Source organism: Stegastes partitus, unplaced genomic scaffold, assembly GCF_000690725.1.
Source record: "Stegastes partitus isolate 25-593 unplaced genomic scaffold, Stegastes_partitus-1.0.2 Scaffold1008, whole genome shotgun sequence".
Taxonomy (NCBI): domain Eukaryota; kingdom Metazoa; phylum Chordata; class Actinopteri; family Pomacentridae; genus Stegastes; species Stegastes partitus.
Genome location: NW_007578739.1, coordinates 252,890 through 267,689, shown reverse-complemented (window position 1 = coordinate 267,689; position 14,800 = coordinate 252,890). Strand labels below are relative to the sequence as shown.

The 14,800-nt window shown below is 39.4% G+C and overlaps 1 protein-coding gene across 9 annotated transcripts; it reads right to left on the bottom strand.

The window, feature by feature from the left end:
* Positions 1-267: 267 nt before the first annotated feature.
* LOC103367047 (WASH complex subunit CCDC53 homolog) lies at positions 268-14,039 on the bottom strand. Of its 9 annotated transcripts, none has more exons than XM_008294950.1 (14): positions 13,836-14,035; positions 13,487-13,743; positions 6,693-6,802; positions 6,462-6,498; positions 6,347-6,375; positions 5,586-5,649; positions 5,310-5,359; positions 5,095-5,127; positions 4,023-4,071; positions 3,855-3,901; positions 3,693-3,746; positions 2,947-2,988; positions 2,046-2,209; positions 268-1,968 (listed from the first exon to the last, which is right to left on the bottom strand). In XM_008294950.1, the coding sequence occupies exons 3-14, from the start codon at positions 6,793-6,795 to the stop codon at positions 1,954-1,956; spliced, it is 687 nt and encodes a 228-aa protein (XP_008293172.1). In that variant the 5' UTR covers positions 6,796-6,802; positions 13,487-13,743; positions 13,836-14,035; the 3' UTR covers positions 268-1,953. The 9 variants fall into 9 exon arrangements, with proteins under 9 accessions (XP_008293172.1, XP_008293170.1, XP_008293168.1 ...); XM_008294948.1 differs by having other exon boundaries at positions 13,487-13,763; positions 13,852-14,035; XM_008294946.1 differs by having other exon boundaries at positions 13,487-13,763; positions 13,856-14,035.
* Positions 14,040-14,800: the final 761 nt, after the last annotated feature.

Genomic DNA, 14,800 nt, shown 5'->3' with positions numbered 1-14,800 from the left:
ACGCTCTCGAATCATTGGGCCTGGAAAAAAAAGTCATACTATAGCATGTCGTTTTTGTCAAAAAATGTCACGTTCCAGAATGTCCTGAAAACGCATCAGGATGTAGTATATAGTGGGAAAAGTGTCCTTTGAGACTGTGTCCATAAAGTGTCCATAAGACTTTGGCTCTGAGAGTCACATGGTATTGCTTGAGTGTTGACTTCCATTTCATTGAAGTCACACTGACTTTAATCTTGCTGTAGGTGACACAAATGACAGTGACACCAGTTCAAGTTTTTTTTTTTTAAGGTTTATTTTTAGTTGCTTAAAAACATTTTATGTTCACACAGCAGGATTATAGACCTGGAGACAACAGTAACCAAGGCAACAACACATAAATACATCATTTGCGAATCAAGACATTCTCAGGATTGTCAGTAAAGTCAAAGTAAAGCTCAAACATGGCCGCTCTCCTTTCTGTGGAGGAAAAAATCAGCCTGTAGGAAATAAAAGGTGAAACGGTCAAAAAAGAACAAACTAAAATGAATTGAAACATTGGACACCGGATACAAGGAATACTTTTCATGTTGGTGGATTTTCACTGAGTCGTTGAGACTAAAATCTAAAACACATCATTCTGAATTTTAATTTAGTGTTTCCAACCTGTAGGACTCAGGTTGAATTCGGATGGTGACTCGTTCAACTAAACAAATATTTTTCCTGAACGTGAAATTTCACGTTTGCAGGAAAACATCTAATATTTGAGGAAAGTAAACATGAAACTGTGCGGCAGGAATCATGATCAACAGGCCGGTGTGAGTTTTTGTCCTTTAGCCACCAGTTCGTCTGGTTAAAGACGTGAAGTGACTTTCCAACAGTTTCTGTTAATCTGCTGACCAAAGAAAATAAAGATTTCCTGAAAACAAGGAAACCTGAGGAAATGTTGCCTCTTTTGGGGACTATTTTCGGCAGCGGATGAACTAGTTAACTACTTGGTTCTTGGTTCTGTTCAAGGTTTTGAATCTATTGCGATGTTTTATTTGACCAACAGGTTGTTTTTTTTTGTTTCTGGAATTGAAATGAATACGTGACAAAACCCAGTAAGACACTGTGTTAGATGTCAATGAAGTATTTGAACTATTTTTATGTTGTTGTTTTTTACACTACTAAAAATATCATGTTCAAAAATATCAGTACTTTGAAATCTGCCACAAATCTTGAAGTAAAAGGGAAACAAAGATCAGAGGAATAGCAAGTAAGACCCGAAGAACCATTTAATGTGGTGACAAATCAAGATGAGAACATCAATTACTGAGAAAGGGGAGGAATCATTTTGAACATTTCTAGTACAAAAAACCCACCTTTCATCACTTGTTTATGTCATTACCAGCCAGAAGAAACGTGTTGGTTAACTAGCTATTCAGTATAAATCAAACTTTGGCACGGAAATGAATGGTTTGGGGCGGTACTGCTGTTCTCAGCCTGGATTTGTTCTCATTTTGTAGAACCATCTGTAATAAAATGAGCAGAAGTGTCTGTTGGCAGTGAGTCTGGATGTACAGACTTCTGCCACTGCATCGCTGAAGAAATCTAAAATCAGGAAGATTCTCAGGCAACTTCCAAACAGACTTTTTCAGTGACCTTACATCAGACTCATGGCGTTTACTGACAAAGAGCACATCTTCTAGTTTCAGGGAAGATTTTTTTCTGTCTGTGATGTTCATCATCTGCACAGTTTTAGGCTCCTGGTTGTGTTTTATTTTACTTCCTGCTGTGTAAAGAATGAAAACACCGACAAAATCTCACTTTTGTTTGGACAAGAAATGGAAAATTATGACCCAGTTCTCCATGTGAGGAAACACTTCTCAGCCATTCAGCTCTTTAAATAAACACCGTCAGCAGTTTCGTGAAGGAAGAAGAATGAAGATGTCGGTGAAGAAGCTCAGTCAGTCAGTCGTCCCATCATGCACCTGGTTAGCGGAAGATCATCTGCAGGGGAACAAGACAAACTGAGCGACGGCTGGTTCACACGACGATCTAAAAGCGTGAGAGTTTCTGTCCCTTACAGGTTGTTGGTTTACGTAGTTCCCTGATTCGTCGTCGTCGTCATCCTCATCATCGTCGTCGTTGTCGCTGTCGTTGTTGCTGTCGCTGTCGCTTATAGGCGACATCGGCACTGACATCGGCACTGATGGACCAATCGAAGCTAGATGCCAGTGTAAGTCTGATTCTGCGATAATCAACACATTTGGGGTTTAATTTCATGTGTTCAGGTGGAAGTATGAGAAGAAATAAAACGACATTGCAGCACAAAGAATCCTCCTCAGGGGAGCACGATGCTGTTCGTTGGACACGTCTCGTTTTCTCAATAATCGATTTTTCTGGTAGTTCATAAAACATTAGAAAAACACTGATCAAATATCTTTTAATGTCTCATTTTGTCTAAAACTCAAAGTTATTCAACTTACTATCATGTAAAATAAGAAACAAAGACGATCATTGATCACCAAAGAGAAACTAAAATAATTGTGCAGGTCTTCTGTTGATGTCGTTTCCAACCAGAGTCTGTACAGAAGAACCTGACGTATCGGATGTAGATTGCAGGTATCAGTCGACCATTTCTGTCTCATATTTTACATAGCTTTCTCTTCCCCTTATGTCATCTATGTTTTCAAAAACCCTCCTTCATTTCAAGAAACAACAACCCCTGAGCAGCAACCTACACTCTGAAAAGTTTGCTGAAAGATCCTGCAGTGAGACTGCACGGTGTACTGCAATGATTTCCAAAAGTTAGTTTTTAAAAAAAAAAAGAAAAAAAAACAGACTAGCAAGTAATGCTTTGGGGACTATTTTCTGTGGCAGATTAAATGTATCTATCTGTAAACCTTATGAAGGGAAAGTTTGTGAGTTTCTGAAACTACAGATCAAATGAAGTGAAAGCGAACAGAACCTGGATGTCAGACTCACCTTTACAGGGCAGCGGCGTCACATTCTGATAGTCGTCGTTCTCTGAGGACAGAAGAAGAATCATCAGTGATTATTTAAATGTATTTGTGGAAATGTGAGCGCAAATGTAGGAAACAAGCGAATTTGAAATAAGTTGAGGTAACGGAAGAAAGACCACATAGGGCAGTGTTGTAATAGCTATGTTTGTATTCTGAATCTGTATTTTCCCACTGAGCCTGTGATTCTGTTTTGTATTTTTCTGCTGAACACGATGTACGTCCTTGAAGATAAGGCCTCACTGAAGACAAGCGGCCTTTAAAGTTGTAGCCTTTATATATGTAAAAATGACATGATTTTGATCCAAAATGTGTCATCTGTGGACCTTATTGAAGGAAATTGGTCTTTAAAGTTGTACATTTTATCTTTAAATACAACTTTTAAGAGGTCACTTGGTATTGAATTTGTCTTCCTTTGATATAGCATTATATAAGGTACAACATTTTCAATTTTACTTCAACACAATAGCTGGCACAATTTACCCCAACACGTTTTCTCCAAAGGCTCAATGTACCCCTTGCAGGGGGCAAGTTGAGCCAAGACAGCACTTTTTTTGGGAAGCCGTGTTTTAAAAACTGTTAATTTTAGATCCAAACCAATAATTCCAGGGATGCCCCATATCCCAAAGTATATGTACATGTTTTATTTTTAGACATCCCTGTCATGCCCCCGCTGTAAAAACACCTCAAGTAAATACTGACTCATCTTACCCGACTCTGCCCTACTACCAGGTGGTGATACGTTCTCGTAGTCGTGTGGAACATCTGAGGATTAAAAACAAACGCCTGATCAGTTCATCTGCGACATCAGTCTGACTTCATGTCTTTCTAAGTATTTTTCTCTGCTTTAGACAAAACTTTACCAAACTGTACCTCTACCTGAACTGGGCGTCGAGGGTTGTCCTTCAGGCAACACAATTCTGCAAAAACCACAGAAGAAGAAATGATCAGAGTCTATTTTTTAAACTGTTGATGTAGCAGCGATCCTGGTACAAGAGACGCCACAAAAACAGCCGTGGAAGGAGAAGACAGAAAACCTACATGTATCCGGATCCGGCATCGTCAGCGTCGCTCTCCAAAGGTTCAGATTCTGCAGGAAAACCAACAGGTTGACCGAATTCATATGAGTACATTCAAACTCGCTAATATCTAAAAGGCCTGAAAGGGTTCAGCAGGTCGATTCTACTTCTAGTGACACCAGAACTCAGCATGATTATAAACCATTGGTCCAGCAAGTCCTAAATCAAGACCAATCATTTCCATTTAGAGACAACTCGTCCATCAAGTTGGGATCACGTTCTGCTAACAAGCTTCAAGTGGAGTTCAACAATCTAACCTGCATGAAGACCAACAAGTAGAAACATGAGGGTGACAACAAGTTTGAGGGTCAAGACCAAGAAGTAATTGGACTTTTTCAGGCTTCTAAATCAGTGTCATAGAAATATAAACCTCTGTCAGTTCAGTTTGCATTGTTTACTTGCTGTTTGCATGTTTGGACGCCACTGGGTTTCTTCTCTGGTATCTCCAGATTGTTCAGAGCTGTTGACTCATCAGCCTATTCTAGTGTTTGTAGTCCAGAAATGTGCATCTAAGTTTAGTTACAACTGATTGCAATACATTCTGTAGATGTCTTCAACACGTTGCTTCTCAGTTGCGCTTTATTTAGTATAAAACTAGCTCTAAAACAAGTCCAAAACCAGGTCTAAACTAAGTTCAAATCTAGTCTAAACCCATGTCTACACCAAGTCCAAATCATGTCTGAAACCAAGTCCAAAATCAATCCAAAGCTAGTTCAAATGTAGTCTATACCTAATCTAAAACCAAGTCCAAATTCAGTCTGGAACCAGTGGAAAGCCACGTATAAAACCTGTCCAAACCACGTCTAAATCTAGTCTACAACCAGTCTGAATCAAGACTGATTCAAAGTATAAAACCAGTCCAAACCTTGTTCAAATGTAATCTAAAACCAAGTCCAAAGCCAGGACTAAACCAAGTCTAAATCTAATCTAAACCAAGTCTAAGTCTAGATCCAGTCTAAAAAAGGTTTAAGCAATATAGTTTGTTAATGTCTTCAACTCGTTCCTTCTCAGTTGCCTTTTTAAAAAGATCTTACCAATGCCTGGATTCTCATAACTTGGAGTGCTCTCTGTGGGACAGAAAAAAAGTGATTTTGTTAAGATTCCAAGTTAGACCATATTGAAATGTAAACATTTGAACAAAGGTTACTCCTTACAGTTTTTGTTTTTTTTTGAAACATAAAATACAGAATAAACTCTTGAGTAACCTAAATTTCAATAACAGCAGGAGAAGGCCAAAGGAGAATCTCACCGATTTCTGATGGGGGGTGGGGTCGAGGTCGCCACTGAGCTGGATTTGGGCTGAATGTGGACAGACAAACAAACAAACAAACAAACAAATAAACAAACAAAAACACCCAACAGTAAAAAGTTACACCAGAGGAGCAGATTTTCTGACCAAATCAAAGCACTGATTGAAGGCAAAGGAACTCTTTAGATTAACTTAAAACTATTTCATGAGAAAGAAGGGTAGCAGATGGACAAGTGTATCAGAAAGTCTCAGACTCCCACATAAAAAGTGACTCACGATGGTGACAGATGGTTGGAGGGCAAGCGGATGGAGGTTAGGTCAGTAACTGGCTGGGCTGCATCTCAAGAGAGAGGAGAATACCATCATCATCCTCATCATCATCCTCATCATCATCCTCATCATCATCACCAACATCAATGACAGCATCATCAGCAAAGAGTTAAAGTCACAAACATGGACTGAAGCATGTATTCACATAAAACAACTCGTCTAACAAAAACATTCTTAAATACTTCAACTTTACATTCAGGAGACACAGAGTCAGTGTTACACAGTCTAGTGATAAAAAAAAAGAAAAAGAAAATGCCTTTTGAAACTTTTTTCCCTCCAAAAGCTGAAAGATCAAAACCGGCATATAACCTAATATAAAACCAGTCTAAATTAAGTGTAAATCAAGTCTAAATCTAGACTAAAATCATTCTTAAACAAAGTACAAAACATGTCCAAACTAAGTCTAAATCTTGTTTAAAACCAGTCTAACTCAAGTCCAATTCCAGCCTAAAACCAAGTCTAACACAGTCCAAATCAAGCCTAAAACTAGTCTAAAACCAAGTACCAAACCTGTCCAAATGAAGTACAAATCTCATTTAAAACCAGTCCAAACCTAATCCAAATTTAGTCTAAACCAATTACAGAATCAGGTTTTAAACCAGTCCAAAATCAAATTTTAAAAAAATAAATAAAAAGAAGTAACATAAGTTATATAATTTAAGTGGTTAAACCAGCAAATGTGAACTCCTCTGGTGTTTCATACTTACATGGATGGATGACTATGAATGAACTGGGTCTGGTTTAAACAAATAAAGACACCTGTTAGCAACTTGTGATTATTTTAGGATTTCATTTTGTTTAACTGACTTGCAGAAGACTTACGACACGTACTCCTCTGAAGCGGTCTCCCTGATGGAGGCTGTTGGTGGGAAACAAATTAAACTAAAATAACAGTGAAGTAAAGACAAATCTGTGAGCAACCAAAAATCACATGAACATTAGACGTGCGAAAACTCTGGCGTAAGGCTGTGTTAACAGGTCTAAATGGAAACCACCGAGGACTTCATGAAGCTAACATGTAAACCACATGCTGACACAGAAACTTCATCCCACCCAGCGGGTTTTTGTTCCTACAGTCCAGACAGGTGACGGCGAGGAGGACGACGGCGATGAAAATGGCGACAGACACGAGGGCACAGAGCCAGGAGGCGTCCATGGTTCATCTGAGGAGGAAAGACAAGCATCACAAAGTCTGAGATTTCACTGTCAAGACGGAAAGATTCAGTCCGAACTTCCATCCATCCATTATCTATACACCGCTTAATCTTGACTAGGGTCGCGAGGGGGCTGGAGCCTATCCCAGCTGACTCAGGGTGACGGCTCTGTCCAAACCTTCCAAATTTAATTTTAAATTCTAGTGGAGATCCCACAGTTTCTGAATAGTTTTCCCCCCTCCCATTGGGGTTATTCGGTTCCTTCACACTGTTGCCAACCACTTGCTTAGGGGGCGTCCAAAGGCAACTTTGGATTATTGGGTTCTCTGTTGGGCTGCAGGGTGGCGCAGTTGGTTAGCACTGTTGCCTCGCAGCAAGAAGGTTGCTGGTTGGCGTCTCAGTGAGGACACCCGGGATCTTTCTGCGTGGAGTCTCCATGTTCTCCCCGTGCAATGTGGGTTCTCTCCGGGTTCTCCAGTTTCCTCCCAGACAGTCAAAAAACATGTTGAGGTTAATTGATGATTCTAAATTGTCCGTAGGTGTGAATGTGAGTGTGCTTGGTTGTCTGTCTCTAAGTGTAGCCCTGTGATAGACTGGTGACCTGTCCAGGGTGTCCCCTGCCTTCACCCTGAGTCAGCTGGGATAGACTCCAGACCCCCATGACCCTAGTGAGGATTAAGTGGTGTATAGATGATGGATGGATGGATGGATGGATGGATGAATGTGTCTAAAGTGACGCTCAGGACAGGTGGAATATTTCTGTTGGATTGAACATAAAACATGAAGTCTGTAGCTTGAATATTTCACCCAGCAGAGATATCTTATATTTTTAATGAACAGCTGGAATCAGTTTGTATATTCGACCAATCTCATGGCTGTACCTGCAGATTTGAATATGTATGTGACAGTCTGCTCTCTATTAAAGATAATAAAGAATCTACATCAGCTGATGTCTTTTAGAAACTGAGTGCATGACGCATAAAACGTATATAACATAAATCTCGTCCACAGTTACATTAAGGATTGTTGAAATCAGGTCCAAAACCAGTTTAAAACCACATATAAAATCCAAACATAAAACTAATGTAAAACAGATTCCAAAACCAGTTTAAAATCAAGTCGAAAACCAATCCAAAACGAGTCTAAAACAGAGTCCAAATCAGTCTAAAATCAGGTCTAAAACCAAGTATAAAACCAAGTATAAAACCAGTCTAAACCAGATCTAAAGTCAGTCTGAAACCAAGAATAAAACCAATCCAAACAACATCTAAATCCAGTTTAAAACCCTCTTTTAAACCAAGTATAAAGCCAGTCTAAAGAAAGTCCAAACGAGTCTAATACCAAGACTAAAACCAGTCAAAACCTGTATCAAATCCAGTCGAAAACAAGTTCAAAACCAGGCAAAATCCAACTTTAAAACTAGTCTGATCAAAGTTCAAATTCAGTCCAAAACAAGTGCAAAACCAATCAACAACAAGAGTAAAACAAAATCCAAATCTAGTTGAAAACAAGTTCAAATCCGGTCCAAAACCAAGAATAAAACCACCCTGTAATGAGTCAAACTTGTCCTAACCAGAGTCCATCTGTGTTTTGTGGGTTGAAGCTGAAAATGAAGCAGGATGTTTGTTGTCAACACGCTTTATTTAAATAAAGTTTTTTTTTAAAACAGGAAGCCGTGACACTCGGTTCCACCTGAAGCAGACGAGACAAAAGTTGCTTCATCAGAGCATCTTGAACTGTTCTACTTAAAGTATTTTCACTGTTCAGTGGAACTTTGCTGTTTTTCACTTTGAGGTTTTTCTGCCTTTGAAGAAAACAATGGAAACTTCTACCAATCACTGCCTCACTTTAAAAAAACCTGTCAAATTTCCACTATGTTCAGAAAACAAAGATGGAAGGTTCAGTTTCAATCAGAGTTAAACATGTCTGTTGAACATCTTAAATAACAAGACTGATACCACTGTGTGATCTTTTTAGTTTTAATGTTTCAGGAATATCTCATAAAGGACAGCAGACTTTGTATCACCATCCATCAAAAATATGAGAAGATTTCATTTGCCATTTTCTGGAAAAGTTTTTTTCCTTATTATTCAGGAGAAATGTCCTCGTTACAATCATATGTGCAAAAGTGTTAGAAACTTCAGATTCTTCTCCATCACCATCAGAATGAATCTCATTGTCTTAAATTCATCCATCTCAGCATCATGGAGTCAGTCTGGATCATACTCAGTCACTCTGATACACTGAATCCTCACAATAACTGTGGGGAGTTGTTCGAGAGGCTTCAAATACAAGTCTGAACCGACCCTTCAAATCAGGTCAAACCCAAAACACCCCAAAAACAAATCCAAAATCCGTCTACAACTAAGTTCAAATTAAGAGTTCATTTCCAAAAACAGATAACTCCATCTTCACAAACCTTCACAAAACCCACTTTTCCGTCGTCTACCTGAGACAGTATCAATCAAATGTAAATTATCTCTATTTTTATGATGTCATTTAACTGAGTCAAATCCACTCAACTTCTGTTTCTGCTTTTGCAAATGAACTCTTCAAATCTAGTCAAATCCAGTCCAAAAGAAGTTCAAAACCAAGTCTGAAACTAAGGCCAAACCGAATTCTAAAACACCCCAAAACAAGTCCAAAATCTGTCTCAAATGTCCAAATCGAAATCTGAAATCAAATTCTAAACGAAGTCCAAAACCCGTACAAAACCAGTGTAACATCAGACCAAAATCCACTCTGAAACAAAGTCTGAAATCAGTTCAAAATACAGTTTCTCATGATGCTTGTATGTTCGAACACACTTTAACAGTTACATCAACAATATAACCCATGCCGTAAACAATTCGCACATCCATCTGTACGCCGATGACACCATTGTCTATACATGTAGTTCCTCCCTCCACGCTGCCCTGTCTGCGCTACAGATCAGCTTCAGTTACATTCAACACGCTTTCGCCGATCTTCTTCTGTCACTAAACACAAGCAAAACCAAATGCATGGTCTTCAACAGAACCCTCCCACAAATTGACTGTCCGATCAAACTTCTCTCACTGAACGGCACTGAGATTCAATCTGTGTCCTGCTATGAGTATCTGGGAATTTGACTCTTATTTGAATGACATATCAGCACTCTGCTCTCCAAAGTTAAATCCAGAATCAGTTTTCTATACCGTAACAAATGTTGATTCACACACCCCGCCAAATTTATTCTTGTTAAAATGAACGTCTCATAAACCTCCACATTACCAAAGTCCGCACCACTTTCAGCCGATCCTCATTCAAGTTTTCTGCCGCTAATGACTGCAACCATTTGCAAGATTCCCTAAAACTCACGTACCACTCCTGTTGCTCAAAAAATCAGTTGGAGCAACACTTCAGGACCACTGCAGCTGTTTTTAGCCTCTCTGTTTTACAAGTCTTTGTGTAATTTGTTTTGTCATTAATTGTGTGAGTTGCTGTACATGACATCTGTTTTTCCTGTTCATCTTGTTTGTATTCTGCCTCTTGACCAGGTCGTTATTGAAAATGAGAACCAGTTCTCAATTAAGTTACCTGGTAAAATAAATGTTAAATAAAATAAATACAAAAGGAACACGTGTTTCCTCAGACGAAGCCGCTGCTCTACTTTCATAAATATCTGCTGATTGTTACTTTCTGAGGCTTCAGGAGAAGAACTGATCGACATCCTGATCACAGGAAGTTAAACCACGTGACTCGTACAGATCAGTTTGTTTCCTCTGCAGTCCTGAACTCTTCATTAAGCACCCAGCAGCCGAGTCTGAACGCTGGAGACACTGGAAACCTGCCTCAAACACACAGCTCCCATTTTCAGCTTTCACGACTTAAAAACTCTCATTTTATCGTCCTCACAGAGGTCATCGCCACAGTGTAAGAAGCAGCCATTTTATGATCGCTGGCCTCGCCACGAAAACTCCGACAGGATTTACTAAAAGCTGCAAGCAAACAGAAATGTGTTGAAAAAGATGTGGAACAGAAGAGTGACAGGAAGAAAATTGATTTTATGAAAACCACTAGCTGCATTTCAACATTTAGTCAGAGAAGTCGAGATAAAATCTGATAAAAGAAAGTGGAGCCCGGATGTGTGATGCGTTTCCTTGATTAAAATCAACTCAGCTGAAGTTAGAAACCAGTTAGAAATTGGTCTAATACCGGCGCCCCAGTAGCTCAACTGGATAAGACGGCGACCCGTGTACAGGGGTTATAATCCCGACGCAGTGACCGCCGTTCGAGTCCAGCTAGCAGCTCATTTGCTGCATGTCTTTCCCCCACTCTACTCCCCACGTTTCTCTGTCTCTCTTCACTCTCCTGTCAATTAAAGGTGAAAAAACCCTGAAAAAATAATAATACTGAAAAAGAAATCGGTCTAATACCAGTCCAAACCAAGTCTAAATCCAAATGCCAAACCAAATTTCAAAATCCAGTCTAAAAACCAGTCCAAAAACAGTTTAACACTGTGTAAAAACCAGTTAAAACCAAGTCTAAAACCAATCCAGGGTTAAAACCAAAGTCCAAAACCAGTTCAAAGTTAAGCTAATCCCAGTCCAAAATCAAATCAAAAACCAGTCGAAACCAAGTCTGAAACTCAGCCCAAAACCAGTCTAAAACCAGTTAACAGCCAAGTCCAAAACCAGTCTATTCCAGGTAAAAGTCCAGTCCAAAACCAGTATGAAACCAGTCTAAAACGACGTTTTAAATCCAGTCTGCAAAGAAAGTCCACAGCTTTAGAAGCTGCATCAAAAGACGTCTTAATGTTCAATCCAGTGATATGAGAACTTCTGGTACTTTTTCCTGCTGATGCTTGTGTACTGTAAACTTGTGAGTAGTTTAGAGGAAGAGTTTTCGCAGGTGTGACCAAATGTTATCTGAGTCTGGTTTAACGCTGATGCTGCTGTGGTTTCTAAAGCTGAAAGCAAAACAGCAACATTTCTAAATGAAAAGTCCTGCACTAAAAGTCCTTTACACTAAAAGTACAACAGAGTCTGCAGTAAAATGTACCCAAAACATCTAAACCTACTTTTTTATCAGGACAAACTGTTATTATGTAGATAATGTTGAATTATTGTTTCTGATCCATGCATGTGAAGTATTATCGCTGTTTTCTGGTCATATGTTGTCTATCTGCTTTTTAACTGTTTGTCACTTTAATCTGAGTCTATTTAGGTGTTAAATGATGTATTTAAGTAAAATCTAAATCTCAGAAGTAACCAAAGCTGTGAGATAAATGCAGAACTATCAAATTATAAAGTCATCTGTCCCCACCACTTAATTAAGTGCATGAATGCAAGACAGAAATCCAATTATTATTTTGACAATTGATACAATGATGTTGCATCAATTTAACACTGCGAGCAATTTATACTCAAATGCCTGAATTAGTTGGTTTAAAACTAAACTCAGTTTGTGCCTGTATGTTGATCTAATATACAAAGAACTTTTCTTTTACAGATAAATTCCATATATATATATAAATTGAGTATTTGACCTACAACAATTTGTCCCACAGAAAAACTAGTTATTGAGAGTTCCGTTTCTGTGATACGTTTATGTGAATAATAAAATCTCTGTTGACTTCTACAATCTAGATAGTTTTCTAAAAACCATGTCCACTGATATTTCTGAGATGTTTTACTCGACTAAACGGTCAAATTACAAAACTTCAGGAAATCAGAGTGAAATTCCGGATTAAGGAGGAAAAGTTTTGCTGTCGACTTAATGAGTAAAACGAGTGTAAGTCTGACTACTTAATAAGGCGTTGCTGAGAAACAGGCCGACCTGCTGCTCACTGTGCATGCTGGGAAGGAATGTCAGGTCTAAACCAGGCCAAAACCGAATCCAAAACCAGTTAAAAACCAGTCCAAAGGAGAGTACAAACCTCAAATCAAGTCTCTAATAAAATTAAAACCAGTCCAAAGTCAAGTCTAAAAAAAAAAAAAAAAGCCAAAACTTACTCTACATCTAGTCTGGACAGTCTAAATCACATCTAAAATCAAGTCTGAAACCGGTCCAAAACCAAGTCTAAAATGAAATCTGAACCAGGCTTAAAATTAAATCAGGAGCCAGTCAAAAATTAGCCCAAATCCAGTCACAGTTTAAAACAAGACTAACCCTAACCAAGTTCAAAAATCCACCCACAACCAATCAAACCAGTTCTATGCCAGGTCTGAACTAAGTCCAAACTGGATCCAATCTAGTCCAAAATCACATCCAAATAAGTTTAAAATCAGATTTAAAATGAGGTCCAACCTAGTCCAAACCCAAATCCATAACTAGGTCCAAACAAGCCCAGAACTAGTCCAAAACCAAATCCAAGACCAAATACAGCATCCAGTTTAAAACCAGCTTTAAAAAAAGGCTCAAATGATTCAAAAACCAAATCCAAAAACCTCAACCAAAACCAAGTCCAATATCATCTTCAAAACCAGGTCCAAACAAGTCCAAGACCATTCCAAAACCAAATCCACACCCAAATCAATAACTAGGACCAGGCGATCCCAAAACCAGTCCAAAACTGAACCCAAAACCCAATCCAAGACCAAGCACACCCAGTTTAAAACCAGAAAATCCAAAATCAAGTCCCAAACCAATCGTGTCCAAACCAGTCAAGAACCAGTCCAAACCAGGAAGCCCAGTCGCCCACACCTGCAGACAAAAATGATGAAACCTCACCGACACCTGAGGAGAAACGGCAATCGGACCGACGGTTGGTTCGGTGATGGAGGATTGGTGAAGCTTCGGCGTCTCCTCCTCAGTATCTGGTCCACATGGGTCGACTACTGTAACCGAACAGACGCCATTTCTGAGGACAACTTTGCTGCTTCTTCCTCGACGATGAGCTGGTGATTCGTCTTCGTCACTGCCTCGCCGTCATCGCTGCACCCAATCACCTCCCAGAAGCCTTCAAGCTCCCGCCACAAGCTATGACTCTGAGGAAGAGATTTAAAACCTGTGAAAACAGACAGAATGGAGTCTGTAAAAGTCAGAGTTTTGTGGTAGACCGGAGCAGAGGATGACTCACTAAACAGGTGACTCACTAACCAGCCGGCTACCATTAAAGTTCACGTTTGTGCTGCGGTGAGCGCTGACTGGAGGCCGCTTCAGCTCTTTGTCTCAAACTGCTGGTGGAAAGTGGAAAAGCTCAAAGTGCTCCACACAAACACCTCGAAGGTGTGACTGCTCGCTTCAGAGCGTCGCCGGCTGTTATGAAGCTGCAGCGCTGCGAGAAAACGCTGCTGCTGCTGCAACCGACTCGACATCCTCCCACCTACTGACAGGAAACCACAGCGAAGCCTCCTCTACACTCCTGCATCACACGGCCTCTTTTCTCATGTCAAGACTCCGAGAAACCCCCATAAATGATGGAGGACACCTGCTGAGGAAAGGCTGTTGCGTTATTTAATGATCATTTAAGCCACATTTTGCTCCATCGCTCCAAACAAAAGTCTTTGTCGGAGTTTAAAACAGATGCTTTTTGGTCAGGGTCGATCAAGGAAGAAGATATTTGGAATCAAAAATAAAAATCTTGGCGTCAAAGTTGAGAATGACACAAACTGTGACACAAAGGTTTGTCTAAATATCTGGTTATTCTTGTTTTACAGAAAGCATCAGTACTTCAGACGTCCCAACTTGAAACCAAGTCTAGAACCAGATCCAAAATGACTCAAGTTCAAAATCAAGTTCAAGACCCAGTCAAAAAAAACAGGACTTAACCTAATCTAAACCCAGGTCCAAACTAGTCCAAAACTAAATTTCAAATGAATCAAAAACCAAATAAAGTCTGAGACAAGTTCAAGCTAGTTCCAAAACCAAATCCAAAACTGATCAAAACTCAGATCTGTTCCCGTCTAAACTAGTCTAAAACTGTCCATAAATGTGACCCATCTGCACAAAATCAGTCCCATTGTACCGTGGACTAGATCAGAGATACAGAATTACGTTAACACATGATAAAATATTGATTTGGGGTTTATTACTTAGATCAGT

Excerpts from the sequence above, each read along its gene's own strand:
- LOC103367047 (XM_008294950.1), bottom strand. The coding sequence starts at position 6,795 with ATGGACGCCTCCTGGCTCTGTGCCCTCGTGTCTGTCGCCATTTTCATC. Across the intron at positions 6,376-6,461 it reads GCTTCAGAGGAGTACGTGTC|ACCCAGTTCATTCATAGTCA; the intron begins GTAAGTCTTCTG and ends TGTTTAAACCAG. Across the intron at positions 4,072-5,094 it reads TTATGAGAATCCAGGCATTG|AATCTGAACCTTTGGAGAGC; the intron begins GTAAGATCTTTT and ends GTTTTCCTGCAG.